The following is a 15,424-nucleotide window of genomic DNA, read 5'->3' on the forward strand; positions in this document are numbered from 1 at the left end:
GTGACATGGCTGTGGCGAACCTAAGACCACCCTTTGAGATGGCTTTTCAGGGTTTTGAATTTCTAACATCAGGGTGGCCCCACCTGGACCTGTCAATCAGTTCTGTGGCCCCCACCCAGGAACTGACTGAGCAGAAAAGAAGAGCTTCAATTTCCAACCTATTCATCCGCAAGCCAACCAGTCAGCACTCCTGATTCACTGGACCCCTACTCACCAAATTGTCCTTAAAAACTCTAATCCCCAACCGGGCGTCGTGGCTCACATTTGTAATCTCAGCACTTTGGAAGGCTGCGGTGGGTGGATCATTTGAGGTCAAGAGTTCTGGCCAGCCTGGCCAACATGGAGAAACCCTGACTGTAATAAAAATACAAAAAATTAGCTGGGCGCGGTGGTGGGCACCTGTAATCCCAGCTTTTCGGGAGGCTGAGGCAGTAGAATCGCTTGAACCTGGAAGGCGGAGGTTGCAGTGAGCCGAGATGGCACCACTGCACTCCAGCCTGGGGTGACAAGAGCAAAAGTCAACCAAAAAAAAAAAAAATGAAGTCTCAAGCACTGATTTGAGGAGTGGGTGAGGGAGGGTCAGAATCGGATAGCCTCCAGCTGCTTGACTCCTGAACCATAATTTCTAATCTTGTGGCTAATCTGTTTGTGGTACAAAGGCGGTCTAGCCAGGCATGGTGGCTCATGCCTATAATCCCAGCACTTTGGGAGGCTGAGGTTGGCGAATCACTCAAGGTCAGGAGTTTGAGACTAGTCTGGCCAACATGGTGAAAGCCCGCCTCTAATAAAAATACAAAATTAGCCGGGAGAGTGGTGCACACCTGTAATCCCAGCTATTCAGGAGGCTGAGGCAGAAGAATCACTGGAACTCGGCAGGTAGAGGTTGCAGTGAGCCGAGATGCGGCCACTGTACTCCAGCTGGGACGACAGAGTGAGACTCTATCTCAAAAAAATAAAATCTTAGAGGCCTTCCCAGGACTAGCATTAATGAGAAGTCAGCATGGTAGATCAGCATCCAAGATGGAGTGGTCTTCACCTCCCTGCCCCGTCCCAGGAGCTGCCAATTTTTGTTTTAGACCAAATTTTGCTCTTGTTGCCCAGGCTAGAGTGCAGTGGTGCAAACTCGGCTCACTGCAACCTCTGCTTCCTGGGTTCAAGCAACTCTCCTGCCTCAGCCTCCCAAGTAGCTGAGATTACAGGAGCCTGCCACCATGTCCAGCTAATTTTTAATAGAGATGGGGTTTCACCATGTTGGCCAGGCTGGTATTGAACTCCTGACCTCAGGTGATCCACCTGCCTCAGCCTCCCAAAGTGCTGGGATTACTCAAATGTCAGGCATTTGAGACCATCCTGGCCAACGTGGTGAAACCTTGTTTCACTAAAAATACAAAAATTATCTGGGCGTGGTGGTGGGTGCCTGCAATCCCAGCTACTCAGGAGTCTGAGGCAGGAGAATTGCTTAAACCCAGGAGGCAGAGGTTGCAGTGAGCTGAGATTGCACCATTGCATTCCAGCCTGGGAAACAGAAACAACAACAAAAAAAACCTCACTGTGTCACCCATGCTGCAATGCAGTGGCACCTTCACAGCTGGCACCCTCACAGCTGGTGCAGTGACACCCTCACAGCTGGTGCAGTGACACCCTCACAGCTGGCACCCTCACAGCTAGTGCAGTGACACCCTCACAGCTGGTGCAGTGACACCCTCACAGCTGGTGCAGTGACACCCTCACAGCTGGTGCAGTGACACCCTCACAGCTGGCACCCTCACAGCTGGCACCCTCACAGCTGGTGCAGTGACACCCTCACAGCTGACACCCTCACAGCTGGTGCAGTGACACCCTCACAGCTGGCACCCTCACAGCTAGTGCAGTGACACCCTCACAGCTGGTGCAGTGACACCCTCACAGCTGGCACCCTCACAGCTGGTGCAGTGACACCCTCACAGCTGGCACCCTCACAGCTGGTGCAGTGACACCCTCACAGCTGACACCCTCACAGCTGGTGCAGTGACACCCTCACAGCTGGCACCCTCACAGCTGGTGCAGTGACACCCTCACAGCTGGCACCCTCACAGCTGGTGCAGTGACACCCTCACAGCTGGCACCCTCACAGCTGGTGCAGTGACACCCTCACAGCTGGCACCCTCACAGCTGGTGCAGTGACACCCTCACAGCTGGCACCCTCACAGCTGGTGCAGTGACACCCTCACAGCTGACAACCTCACAGCTGGTGCAGTGACACCCTCACAGCTGACACCCTCACAGCTGGTGCAGTGACACCCTCACAGCTGACACCCTCACAGCTGGTGCAGTGACACCCTCACAGCTGACAACCTCACAGCTGGTGCAGTGACACCCTCACAGCTGGCACCCTCACAGCTGGCACCCTCACAGCTGGCACCCTCACAGCTGGTGCAGTGACACCCTCACAGCTGACACCCTCACAGCTGGTGCAGTGACACCCTCACAGCTGACACCCTCACAGCTGGTGCAGTGACACCCTCACAGCTGGCACCCTCACAGCTGGTGCAGTGACACCCTCACAGCTGGCACCCTCACAGCTAGTGCAGTGACACCCTCACAGCTGGTGCAGTGACACCCTCACAGCTGACACCCTCACAGCTGGTGCAGTGACACCCTCACAGCTGACACCCTCACAGCTGGCACCCTCACAGCTGGTGCAGTGACACCCTCACAGCTGACACCCTCACAGCTGGTGCAGTGACACCCTCACAGCTGACACCCTCACAGCTGGTGCAGTGACACCCTCACAGCTAGTGCAGTGACACCCTCACAGCTGACACCCTCACAGCTGGTGCAGTGACATCCTCACAGCTAGTGCAGTGACACCCTCACAGCTGGTGCAGTGACACCCTCACAGCCTCCTGCATAACTGCAACTACAGGCACACGTAACCAGTCCTGGCTAATTTTTTTTTTTTTGGTAGGGGTGGGGTCTTGCTGTGATGCCCAGGCTGGTCTAGAGTTCCTGGCCTCAAGAGATCCTCCACCTTGGCTTCCCAAAGCACTAGGATTACAGGTGTGAGCCACTAATCCTAACCCAAGTGCTCCTTTTAAGTTAAATTAACTCATTTTGTGACTTTTTTTTCAGTAAACGCCTTCAATGAGCACCTCCAATCCCACAACAGATACCTCAGCCGACTGTTGATCCCTGCACAGCAGGCCTGCCAGAGCCCCCCAGACCCCTGGTTTTCACTGCGTTCAGCCCCAATCTGGCCCCGTGACCAACCTCAGCTTCCCAGCCCTCCATTTCCCTGAGCAACTATTGCCTGGAAAGAATCCTTGTACCAATCTCTGTATCCGCCAGGAGCATTCGTTATTTAAAATGGAATGCGGTTACTAGAAACGTAAGCAAAAAAATAAACGTATTTATTGGTTAGCTCTCAGAATCCACAGAAAGGATGGAGAACCCAGGCTCAGAATTCCACAGGAGCAGAACAGTCAGAATCACACCAGCAACCGGCTCGGTAAACACACAGAAGCTGCCAGCAGGGGGGCAGCAGAGGCCACAGCACGAGATCAACATCCCCAGGGACTGGAGCTCAGAAGCCCCCACAGCTACTGCAGCCCCACTGCTTCCCGGAGCTGGCGGTCGCAGCCCCTGCCGAGACCACCAGAAAGCATCGTCCACTGTGCCCGCCTCTTTGTTTCCCTGACACTTGACCCCATGTCCAAGGCGGTAGCTTCGCCTTGCTGAGCATAAACGCCGCGCACACCTGCTCCTTCTCTTGCCAGGGAGGCTGCAAAAGGAGGATGCGCTATTTCTGCTTCCATCATGGAAGGCTGGGAATCCACAGGCACAGAAAGGAAGGAGGGAGAGATGTGGATGTGGACGTCCTCCAGTCAGCTCTGGCAGGGTCGGATGTGGGCGAGTGAGGGTCCCACCCCAGCTGAGGTCTACCCAGGTCCACGTCCTGGACATGTTGAGGGTTTTTGTAGAAGGCATGGATGAAGGCTGGTCTGACAACACTCAAGTCCCCGTACTGACCCCAGAGGGTGTCAGACTGGAAGGGCGACACATCCCAGGCATCTGCCACCCGTCACACACACCTCCCACCCACTGGCAGCCTTCCGTCCCAAGCACACACAAAGCCTCAGTCCAGAGCTCAACTGTCTCAGCTCTGCAGTTGTATGTCCTGTGTGTAGACTCACTGAGCACAACCTCTGCCCAGCCTGGCGTGTGCATACTTCTTTCTCACTGTCAGGGGAGGAGCCCGTCCTGGCACTCCCATTGGCTTGTAGATTCACCTCCCCTGGGCAGAGCCCCAGGACCCAGGATAATCCTGTGCCCCCACTCAGGCACAATGGTAAAAACGGTGCCTATCCTGCTGTCTCTGCCGCTCCTTCTGGGTCCTGCTGTCCCCCAGGGGACCCAAGATGGTGAGTGGGGAAAGCAAGGGATGGGTGCTGGAGAGGACTGGGAGGAGGTGAGGAACAGGACATGTGGCTGGGAGAAGGGCCGGATGCAGCTGGCATTCTCTGGCATCCAGCAGGAACAGGTGCCCCAGGCTGTCATCTCACTCAGCTCACACACTTCCAGGAGCATTCAGGGAGCCTCTGCCCTCACCCTAAATAAGACCTTCAGGAATCTGAACCTAAAACCCTTAGTTTACAGTGAAAACAAAGATTCCAAAGACCAAGTGACCTGCCTGGGGTCAGACAGCCAGGACGGAGCAGGAACCATACGCCTGGAGCTGCTTCTGCTCCGATGGCTGGGTACACCCGACTGATGCTGAGGGAAAGAGAGAGCAGCCCCAAGGGGAAAGTGGGAAGGCAGGTCAGCAGCAGGGATGGTGCTAGAAGGAAACCCGTGCCCTCACCCCACACTCAGACACAGGAGCAGTGGGTGTGGAAGGTGAGTAGCCTGAAGAGAAGACGGTGGGAGCTTGGGGAGATCAAGAGTCACTGTTAGGACAGGGCAGGAGGTTGTGTGTGGCATGGGAATGTGCAGGATGAATACATGGAAGCGAATGGCTTCTCAGCTGTGTGAGTCCAACATTCATGACATTTACACATTGTCGGAATAGCTGTTTCACGTTCGTTTTGTAATAACCACATTTAGGATGTGGTTAGGATGTTAGTCCCATTCTGCACCAGAATCTGAATTATTCGGGTTCTCCAGAGAAACAAACTAATATACGTTGTATACACACGCACATACAACATACACTGTATATTCATATATACACCGAATACATACGTGTGTGTACAAAAGGGAGAAGAAGAGGAGTTTTATCTAGCATTTCTTATGGCTCACACAGTTCTGAGGGCTAACAGTCCTAAATCAGCAAAGCAAGCCAGCAGGCTGGAGACCCAGGAAAGAGCTGATGTTGCAGGCCTGAGCCCAAGGGTAGTCTGGAGCAGAATTCTTTCTCCTTTGTGGGACCTCAGCCTTCCCTCTGAATGCCTTCCACTGATTGGATGAGGCCCACCCACGTGGGACTTGAGCCCAGACAGCTTGAGAGCTGCCAGAGTCTACACCAACAGCACCAACCAGTGCTGGGTCAACACCTCTTTTATCATCAGGATGAAGAGGCTGTGTCCCCCCGCCCTAAGGAGGTCCATTTCTGAGAGTTGTGGCTAATGGGCAGGAAGGTTGGGACTTTAGAGATTTGGGATAAAGATATCAACACCAGAAAGGAAGAAAGAAGTGATTGGCCGGGCAGGGTGGGTCACGCCTGTCATCCGAGGCAGGTGGATCACGAGGTCAGGAGTTCGAGACCAGCCTGACCAACATGGTGAAACCCCATCTCTACTAAAAATACAAAAATTAGCCAGGCTTGGTGGCTCATACCTGTAATCCCAGCTACTTGGAAGGCTGAGGCAGGAAAATCGCTTGAACCTGGGAAGCAGAGGTTGGGTGAGCAGAGATTGCTCCACTGCATTCCAGCCTGGGTTAGAGTAAGACTCCGTCTCAAAAAAGAGAGAGGGGAGAGGGGAGAGGAGGGGAGAGGAGGGGAGAGGGGAGAGGAGGGGAGAGGGGAAAGGAGGGGAGAGGGGAGAGGAGAGAGGAGAGAGAGAAAAAGAGAAAGAGAAAGTGGGGAATCTGGGGTCCACATGGCAGATGCGGCCCCTGGCTTGTACCTCGGTGTTTTCAGAATGAGAGCCTGGAGGTCCCCAGCCGGTCTCTTCAGCAGCAATACCGCTCTCGGCCACAAGAGGGAGATGTGTGCTCAGGAACGTCAGCTCCAAAGCCGGAAACCGCTGCACTGGCACCTGGCGTTGGCAGCTCCCACCCGGGTCACCCTTAGTCACTCCCAGCTTTATTGCTCACTGCTCAGTGTGCCTGTTGGAAACCCTGTTCATGAGGAAAAGCTGACAGAACTCACATGCTCACTCTTGCACCGTTCTGCCCGAAGTTGGCAAATCTTTGGCCAGCTCTGCCCTCGCGTTGCAGTCTCGGGCTTCACAGGTCATCGCCCCAGCCTCACATCCCTCACCAATTTCCCATCATTGCCCAGGACCCATAAGACCTGCCAGGCTCGGATGCCCTGGTCCAGCTTCCAGCCTCCTTCCCTGCCCCTGCCACCCCACACACTCTGTTTTGAGACAACAGTGGGCTTATGTCAGCTGTCATTGTGAGCACTCACTTCTGCCACCAGTGCACCTTCCTGCATGCTGCTTTTTTTTTTTTTTTTTTTTTGAGACAGTCTTGCTTTGCTGCCCAGGCTGGAGTGCAATGGTGCAATCTCAGCTCACTGCAACCTCTGTCTCCCGGGTTCAAGCAATTCTCCTGCCTCAGCCTCCCGAGTAGCTGGGATTACAGGTGCAGGGTTTTAGTAGAGACAGGGCCTCACTGTGCTGCCCAAGCTGGTCTCGAACTCCTGAGCTCAGGCAGTCTGTCCACCTTGGCCTCCCAAAGTGCCACAGTTACAAGCATTAGCCACCACGCCTGGCCTCCTTTATTATTATGATTATTTTTGAGACAGAGTCTCACTCTGTTGCCCAGGCTGGTGTGCAATGGCATGACCTCGGCTCACTGCAACCTCTGCCTCCCAGGTCCTGGTTCAAGCAATTCTCCTGCCTCAGCCTCCCAAGTAGCTGGGACTACAGGCATGCACCACCATGCCTGGCTAATTTTTGTATTTTTAGTAGAGAAGAGTTTTAGCAGAGACAGGGTTTCACCATGTTGACCAGGCTGGTTTCGAATTCCTGACCTCAGGTGATCTGCCTGCCTCGGCACCCCGAAGTGCTGGGATTACGGGTGTGAGCCACCAGGCCCAGCCTGATTTATTTTTTTATTTTTAGTAGAGATGGGGTCTCGTTATGTTGCCCAGGCTTGTCTTGAAATCCTGGCCCCAAGTGATTCCCCTCCCCAGCCCCACCTCAGCCTCCCAAAGTGCTGGGATTACAGCTTCGAGCCACTGTGCCTGGCCCAAAATCACTTTCTAAATTTCCCCCTTTCATCATATTTTCCTGTTGTGAATGTTTTGTCATGCGTACCCTGAGGCCCCCCGACAGCTCTCCTCCAGCCCCTGTGCTGCCTCCCGTGTTATATGTGATCGGAGCACCGCCAGAGCTTCGTCATCTGTGACGAGCACCCGCCCTCTCTCCAGTCAGAATCATCGGCTGATGAATAAGAGCTGATTTCCTCTCAAATGATCACAACCCCCAATTCATTACCTTCCAAAGACTGAGCTCAGAATGGCTTATCTGACGCTTGGTGCGGCTGTGCTTTTCTGGGACGCCATTCACTGAGGACGCAGCTTCTCTCCCGTGTGATGTTCTCGGGCGCAAGTTGTGACGTGGGTTCCACGCTCCCCTGTGATTTTCGCATCTCCCATAACTGCTCGCCTCCATCTGAGGATTTTCCTCCGCCGGCGCCATTCATCGGGAGTCTCTCTAGTATGAATTATGAGATGAATGGAGATTTTCCCTCATTCATCATATTCAAAGCTTTCCTCTGCCCTGTGAATTCGTTGATATTCTACTAGAATCCTGACCAAATGTTTTGCCATGTGTATCATACCAGTAGAGTTTAGGCGTAGAGTCTGCAATTTCCCCAAAGTGGTACCTTTTTTTTTTTTAAGAGATGGGGTCTTGCTGTGTTGCCCAGGCTGGAATGCAGTGGGATGATTATAGCTCACTGCAGCCTTGACCTCCTGGGCTCAAGTGATCCTCCCATCTCAGCTTTCTGGGTTGAGTAGCTGGGACTACAGGCACACACTACCATACCTGGCTAATTTTTTTTTTTTTTTTGGAGACGGAGTCTTACTCTGTCACCCAGGTTGGAGTGCCATGGTGCAATCTCGGCTCACTACAACCTCTGCCTCCAGGGTTCAAGCGATTCTCCTGCCTCAGCCTCCTGAGCAGCTGGGACTACAGGTGCATGCCACCATACCTGGCTTTTTTTTTTTTTTGTATTTTTAGTAGAAATGGGGTTTCACCATGTTGGCCAGGATGGTCTCAATCTCTTGATCTCGTGATCTGCCCACCTCAGCCTCCCAAAGTGCTGGGATTACAGGCATGAGCCACCATGCCCGGCCAAGTCCAGAGTTTTACATAGCCTTGGAGCTTTCTTCTAACTTTAAAAGCTACTGGCTGGGCACAGCTTTGGGAATCCCAGCATTTTGGGAGGCCGAGGTAGTTGGATCACCTGAGGTCAGGAGTTCGAGACCAGCCTGGCCAACATGGTGAAACCTTGTCTCAACTAAAAATACAAAAATTAGCCAGGCATGGTGGTGCACATCTGCAATCCCAGCTACTTGTGAGGCTGAGGCAGGAGAATCACTTGAAGCTGGGAAGTAGAGTTTGCAGTGAACCAAGATTGTGGTGACAGAAGGAGACTCCATCTCAAAAAAGAAAAAAGAAATTAAAAAAACTAGGAAGTAAAATATGTTCTTGGTAATTTGGTATAAATGGTAAGAACTAGTCCTTACTGCTGGGACTGCCTGTGAGAACTGCATTTCCTAGAAAGCCAAGTCTTCTAGATGCTGCTGAATTTTGACTTGGCAAATGGGTCGGCAGGTCGCCGAGCATTCAGGAGTGAGGGAAAGGGAGTGCCCTGGCCAGCTGCCTCTCCATCTGCTTACCAGAGGCCATGTATTTACCCAGTTCCCTCCAGGCCACAGGAAACAGCCAGTTGCTGGCAGCATCGCTCCAGTCCTGGAATTGTAAGGCTGGCAAACCTTGTCCGGTGAGCCTCCAGAATACCCTCGGCCGGGCGCAGGGGCTCACGCCTGTAATCCCCGCACTTTGGGAGGCCGAGGTGGGCAGATCGTTTGAGCCCAGGAGTTCCAGACCAGCCTGGGCAACATGGTGAAACCCAATCTCTACTAAAAATACAAAAATTAGCCAGGCATGGCGATGCATGCCTGTAATTCCAGCTACTCGGGACACTGAGACAGGAGAATTACTTGAACCCAGGAGGCAGAGGTTGCATTGAGCCGAGATTGTGCCATTGCACTCCAGCCTGGGCGAGAGAGCAAGACTCAGTCTCAAAAAAAAAAAAAAAAAAAAAAAGAATGCCCTCTCTAACCCCTCCTCTGATGATGATCCCTGGCCAAATTGGGTAAGAAATTATGGGCCGGGTGTAGTGGCTCATGCCTGTAATCCCAGCACTTCAGGAGGCCGAGGCAGGCAGGTCACCTGAGGTCAGATCAGCCTGGCCAACGCGGCAAAACCCTGTCTCTACTAAAAATACATAAATTAGCCGGACGAGGTAGCACGTGCCTGTAGTCCCAGCTACTCAGGAGGCTGAGGCAGGAGAATTGCTTGAACCTGGTTGGTGGATGTTGCAGTGAGCTGAGATCGTGCCACTGTGCTGCAACAGAGCGAGGGTCTATCTCAAAAACAAAAAGAAAGAAAAGAAATAGTCCTGCCCCCACAGCCCCTTCTGCAGCCTGTCAACGCCACAAAAAGTTTCCCAAGATTCCAAGTCCAATAGGCAAGGAACACTTCCAATCCCTATTAAAGCCATGTTCATGAGCAAACTCAAGCTTTCCACCCGCAGCCACTGGAATTTCTGCTGTGGGGATTAGGGGATAATCTTGAGCCATGGAAGCCTTGAGGCCTCTGGGACTCAAGAATGTGATGATGCTCTCAATTTCATGAGTCTTGTATTCCGGTTTATTTCTGCTCCACTGTGCTGGGGCTTCTCTCCTCCCAGCATCTATGGGGCTGAAATGGCTTTTGCAGTTACTTGACTGGTGCCTCATGTCCTTCCACGGGGTCTCTCCCCCCGACAGAGCAGCCTTGTCTTCTCACACAGTTACTGGGCGCCTCCATGCACAGTGGCTCACACCTGTGACCCCAGCACTTTGGGAGGCTGAGGCAGACGGATGACCTGAGGTCAGGAGTTCAAGACCAGCCTGGCCAATATGTTGAAGCCCCGTCTCTACTAAAAATACAAAATTAGCCAGGCATAGCGGGGGTGGTTGTTGGGCTCTGAGAACCTTCTAGGGATGTTCTCCGCCACTGCGCCATCCATCATCTGTGCTACCCCCGGCCCCTCCATGGAAACCGCTACCCAGGCAGCTGTGTCATGCCGTGTGACCCTGCCTCTCTGCCACCCTCAGCCCCCAGATATACAGTTCACTGGACCAGAATCCCATATAGGCTGACCAACAAGTTTTGGTGTCATCTGGCTCAAAAATGTAGGGAAAGCTAGCCAGGCCAATGAGATGGCCTCTTTTGGAAACTGGAGCCGAAAAACCAGACAGTAGAGGCCAGGCATGGTGTCTCACGCCTGTAATCCCAGTACTTTGGGAGGCCAAGGCAGGTGGATCACCTGAGGTCGGGAGTTCGAGACCAGTCTGACCAACATGGAGAAACCTTGTGTCTACTAAAAATACAAAATAAGCCGGGTGTGTTTGGTGCATGCCTATAATCCCCTCCGGGAGACTGAGGCAGGAGAATCTCTTGAACTCGGGAGGTGGAGGTTGTGATGAGCTGAGATCGCGCCATTGCCCTCCAGCCTGGGCGACAGAGCAAAACTCTGTCTCAAAAAAAAAAAAAAAAAAAAATCCAGACAGTAGAATCAGTGAGCCACAAAAGATCTCCTGAGGTCAAGTAGGGCCTGCTGGGACCAGCGCACTGGCCAAAATGGCACTGAAGAGGAAGCTTGGTGATGGGAGCAAACTCAAAAGAAGCCATGCCATGGCGAAAAGACCCTCGTCGTGGAGGGAGAGTGAGCTTGGTTTCGGCAAGAAGATAAAGGTGGAGAGGCGAGCACAGAGCTGGGACTCCACGAAGGGCCGAGAGAAGCCAGCCCAGGGCTGCCGCCTGCCAGTGGGTCATTGCGGCCAGATTGTCACTCGTCCCCTTGGCTGTCAGTTGGGTTAGAAGTGGGTGGGTGACTTAGCTGTGCTGGTAAAACATATGGGGACGTGGCTGGGACCATCGTGAGGTCATGAGGCAACAAGGCCAAGGGGAGCAAGACCATCCTCTGCCTGAGGATGGCAGAGCCTTCGTCCTCCGTGACAGCATTGAGCTGCCATCCTATCCTGGAAGCCCCCCTTCCAGTCTTACTGATCTGGAAGTCACATGTCTTTATTTTCTAGGCAGATTTCTGCTACTTGTAGCCTAAAGCATTCCTCATGCCTTCGCAGAACCCCGTGGCACTTGCTATAACTCCCACTGGAAAATCAACCTAAGTTTAGACATTAGAAATTGAATGATTGGTCAGTTGCTCATATGGAGGGAATGACAATCAGGACTGGTCCTAGGGGAATCCCAGCTCTGAGTCCTAACCTCAAGGCCTAGGCGACCCAGACAAGGAAAGAGGTATTCAGGAAAGTTCCGGACATCTTCTAAAACAAGACTCAATGATGAAATACAACAATCCAGTGGGGCTTTATTCATTTTATTTTATTTTATTTTATTTTTGGCCAGAGTCTCTCTCTGCTGCCCAGGCTGGAGTGCAATGGCATGATCTTGGCTCACTGCAACCTCCATGTCCCGGGTTCAAGTGATTCTCCTGCCTCAGCCTCCCAAGTAGCTGGGATTACAGGCATGTGCCACCATGCCCAGCTAATTTTTGTATTTTTAGTAGAGACGGGGTTTCTCCATGTTGACCAGGAGGGTCTCGATCTCTTGACCTCGTGATCCACCTGCCTCGGCCTCCCAAGTGCTGGGATTACAGGCGTGAGCCCCCGCGTCTGGCCTGTATGATGTTTTGGAGGGCAAAGCCAGTGCGCCACTGATGTTTGCTGTTGCTTCATTCACTCAACAGAAACGTAAGGAATGAAAGCTTTGGGGTTAACGAAGCAAAAAAGTTTAAATCCCTGCTTTAATGGGATTAATGCGATTAATGTTCATCTTAATAAACCCGGAAGTCCTCAGCAAGTTTCCCTGTACATCACTGCAGATTCTCTGAAATCCAAGAAGGAAAAAAACTGGAAGACTTTTTCCCCTTCTTCGTCATCAAGGTTTTTCTCCGGGATGAATTAGCCTGATTAGCGCCTGCAAGTTCTCCCACGATCTGTCCAAGCTCATTTCTCTTTTTGTGTGAATTCTCCAATGATGAGAAAGCTAAGCTTGTCCCCAAGTGATTTTCCACCCTAATTATACTCCTAAGGCTTCTCTCCAGTGCCAATGATCTCACATTCGGTATTTTCCACGCTTCCCCGAGTTTTCCGTCTTCATTACGTATGACCATTTTAAGTCCCAACTGAATTAGCTGATATTGTCTAAGTATGGAACTCTGATTGCAGGTCCTTCCTCATCCATCAAACTCACAAGGCCCCGCTCTGCTACAAAATCCCAGATGTCTAATTAGCTCTGGGCACCACTCAAAGCATTTTTACATCCCTTACGCACACACGATTTTCCTCCATTGTGAGTTCTCTGATGTTGAATGAGCTGTCCTTTCCCGAAAGCTCTCTCAGGCTTCTGCATCGATAGAGTCTTTGTTGCATGTGAATTAGCTGATGCTGCATTGGAATGCTGACGATTCCTCCCCATCCCCACGGATTCTCTCCAACACAAACGTTAGAGTTCAATAGCACGGGAGCCCCAGGGAAAATTGCCTGTATGAGCGACAGAGATGTTCTCTGTGACACAAACACTGTAATATTGAATAAACTCTGAATTCTGTGCACAACTTGGCCTTACATAGTTTATTTGGAGTTTCTGTCACTTCTAAAACATGTAAATGGAATCACAGACTTTTTTCCGTATTCATGGCACTCAATGGGATGGGGGTCCCTAAAATGGTTCTTTCTCTACAATGTCTCCATATTTGTAACAACCCAAGGGGTTCTTCCTGACTGCCTCACAAACGAAATCCACTCAAGACCAGGGCATTGAAGAGTGTCATTGATGTGAAACCAGCTATGCCACAAGGGAGATGGAGTTATTACTCAAATCAATCTTGCCAATGGCTTGGAGATTGGGGATTTTTTTCAAGATAGTTTGGTGGACAAGGGGGAGGGAAAGGGGCCTGCTGATTGGTTGGGTCAAGGAGATGAAATCGTAGAGAACCAAAGTTGTCCTCTTGGGCTGAGTCCGTTCCTGGGTGGGGGCCACAGGACTGGTTGGCAGGTGAGGACATCCAGTTGTCAGAAAAGCAGAAATCTGAAAAGTCTTTTCTTTTCTTTTCTTTTGAGACAGGGTCTCTCCCTGTCACCCTGGCTGGAGTGCAATGGTGCGATCTTAGCTCACTGCAACCTCTTGCCTCCTGGGTTCAAGCAATTCTCCTGTCTCAGCCTCCCTAGTAGCTGGATTACATGTGTGTGCCACTACAACCAGCTAATTTTTTTTTTTTTTTTAATCTTTAGTAGAGACGGGGTTTCACCATGTTGGTCAGGCTGGTCTCGAACTCCTGACCTCATGATCTACCCACCTCGGCCTCACAAAGTGCTGGGATTACAGGTGTGAGCCACTGCGCCCAGCCTTTTTCTCAGTATACATGTAGATTTTCCCCATTAATCAGATCTTTCCTTTCCTTTCCTTTCTTCTTTCTCCTTCCTTCCTCCTTCCTTCCTTCCTTCCTTCTTTCCTTCCCTCTCTCCCTCCCTTCCTCTCTCCCTCCGTCCCTCTCTCCCTCCCTCTCTCTCTTTCTCTTTCTCTCTTTCTTTCCTTCTTTCTTCTTTCTTTCTTTTTGAGACAGAGTCTCGTTCTGTTGCCCAGGCTGGAGTGCAATGGCTCAATCTCAGCTCACTGCAAACTCCACCTCCCAGGTTCAAGCGATTCTCCTGCCTCAGCCTTTCAAGTAGCTGGGATTATGGGTGCCCGCCACCATGCCCAGCTAATTTTTGTATTTTTAGTAGAGACAGAGTTTCACCATGTTGGCCAGCTGGTCTTGAATTCCTGACCTCAAATGATCCACCTGCCTCAGCCTCCCAAAGTGCTGGAATTACAGTTGTGAGCCACTGCACCTGACCCAATTATTTTCTTTAAATATTTTTTTGTAGAGATGGGGGTCTCATTTTGTTGTCCAGGCTGGTCTTGAACTCCTGGGCTCAAGCCATCCTCCTGCCTCTGCCTTCCAAAGTGCTGACGTTAAAAGCATGAGCCACCATGCCAGGCCCCCGTACCTAATTATGTTAATTGTATTACTTTGTGATGTGTTTGCCATGGTTTGGGTGTGGATTTTTTCAGTTCTCCTAAATCTCATGTTGAAATTTGATCCCCATGTTGGAGGTGGAGCCTAATGGGAGATATTTGGGTCATGGGGGCAGACCCAAATCATCAATGGCTGGTACTATTTTTGCAGGGGTGAATGAGTAAGTTATAAGTTCTCTCTTTTTTTTTTTTTTGAGATGGAGTCTTGCTCTGTTGCCAGGCTGGAGTGCAGTGGTACAATCTTGGCTCACTGCAACCTCCGCCTCCCAGGTTCAAGTGATTCCCCTGTTGCTGGGACTACAGGTGTGCCACCACCATGCCTGTTTTTTGTATTTTAGTAGAGACGGGATTTTTCACCACGTGGGCCAGGATAGTATCAATCTCCTGACCTTGTGATCCACCCACCTCGGCCTCCGAGAGTGCTGGGAGTAGAGGCTGAGCCACCGCGCCTGAACTCATCCTTTTTTATGACTTTTTTTTTTTTTTTTGAGGCGGAGTCTCACTCTGTCACCCAGGTTAGAGTGCAATGGCATGATCTTGGCTCGCTACAACCTCCACCTCCCAGGTTCAAGTGATTCTTCTGTCTCAACCCCCTGAGTAGCTGGGACTACAGGTGCGCACCATCGCATCCGGCTAAATTTTGAATTTTTAGTAGAGACGGGGTTTCACCATGTTGGCCAGACTGATCTCGAACTCCTGGCCTCGTGATCCGTCCGTCCCCGGCCTCCCAAGGTGCTGGGAGTGAGCAGGCATGAGCCACCGAGACTGGCCTATTTTTTTTTTTTTTTTTTTTTAAATAAAGACGAGGTCTCATCATGTTGCCCAGGCCAGTCTCAAACCCGTGGACTTAAGCGATCCTCCCACCTTGGCCTCCCAGAGGAGTGCTGGGATTACAGGGG

The 15,424-nt window shown here is 51.6% G+C and overlaps 1 protein-coding gene and 1 long non-coding RNA gene across 3 annotated transcripts in view; one reads left to right on the forward strand and one right to left on the reverse strand.

Moving 5' to 3' along the window:
* The window catches only part of IFT22 (intraflagellar transport 22), a 23,599-nt gene extending 20,282 nt beyond the window's left edge, over positions 1 to 3,317 (forward strand). The window contains exon 4 of one of the 2 annotated variants that reach the window (XM_054247840.2): positions 3,112 to 3,317. In XM_054247840.2, coding sequence (XP_054103815.1) covers positions 3,112 to 3,278 — 167 coding nt within the window. In that variant the 3' untranslated portion in view covers positions 3,279 to 3,317. The remainder of the gene's footprint in view (positions 1 to 3,111) is intronic. The other variant, XM_054247837.2, reaches the window with a different exon arrangement.
* LOC128930121 (uncharacterized) overlaps positions 1 to 7,740 on the reverse strand; it is a 17,535-nt gene extending 9,795 nt beyond the window's left edge. The window contains exon 1 of the long non-coding RNA XR_008477780.2: positions 7,644 to 7,740. This is a non-coding gene — a long non-coding RNA (uncharacterized LOC128930121). The remainder of the gene's footprint in view (positions 1 to 7,643) is intronic.
* Between the last annotated feature and the right edge of the window lie 7,684 nt (positions 7,741 to 15,424).

This window comes from Callithrix jacchus, chromosome 2 (genome assembly GCF_049354715.1).
Source record: "Callithrix jacchus isolate 240 chromosome 2, calJac240_pri, whole genome shotgun sequence".
Taxonomy (NCBI): Eukaryota; Metazoa; Chordata; class Mammalia; order Primates; family Cebidae; genus Callithrix; species Callithrix jacchus.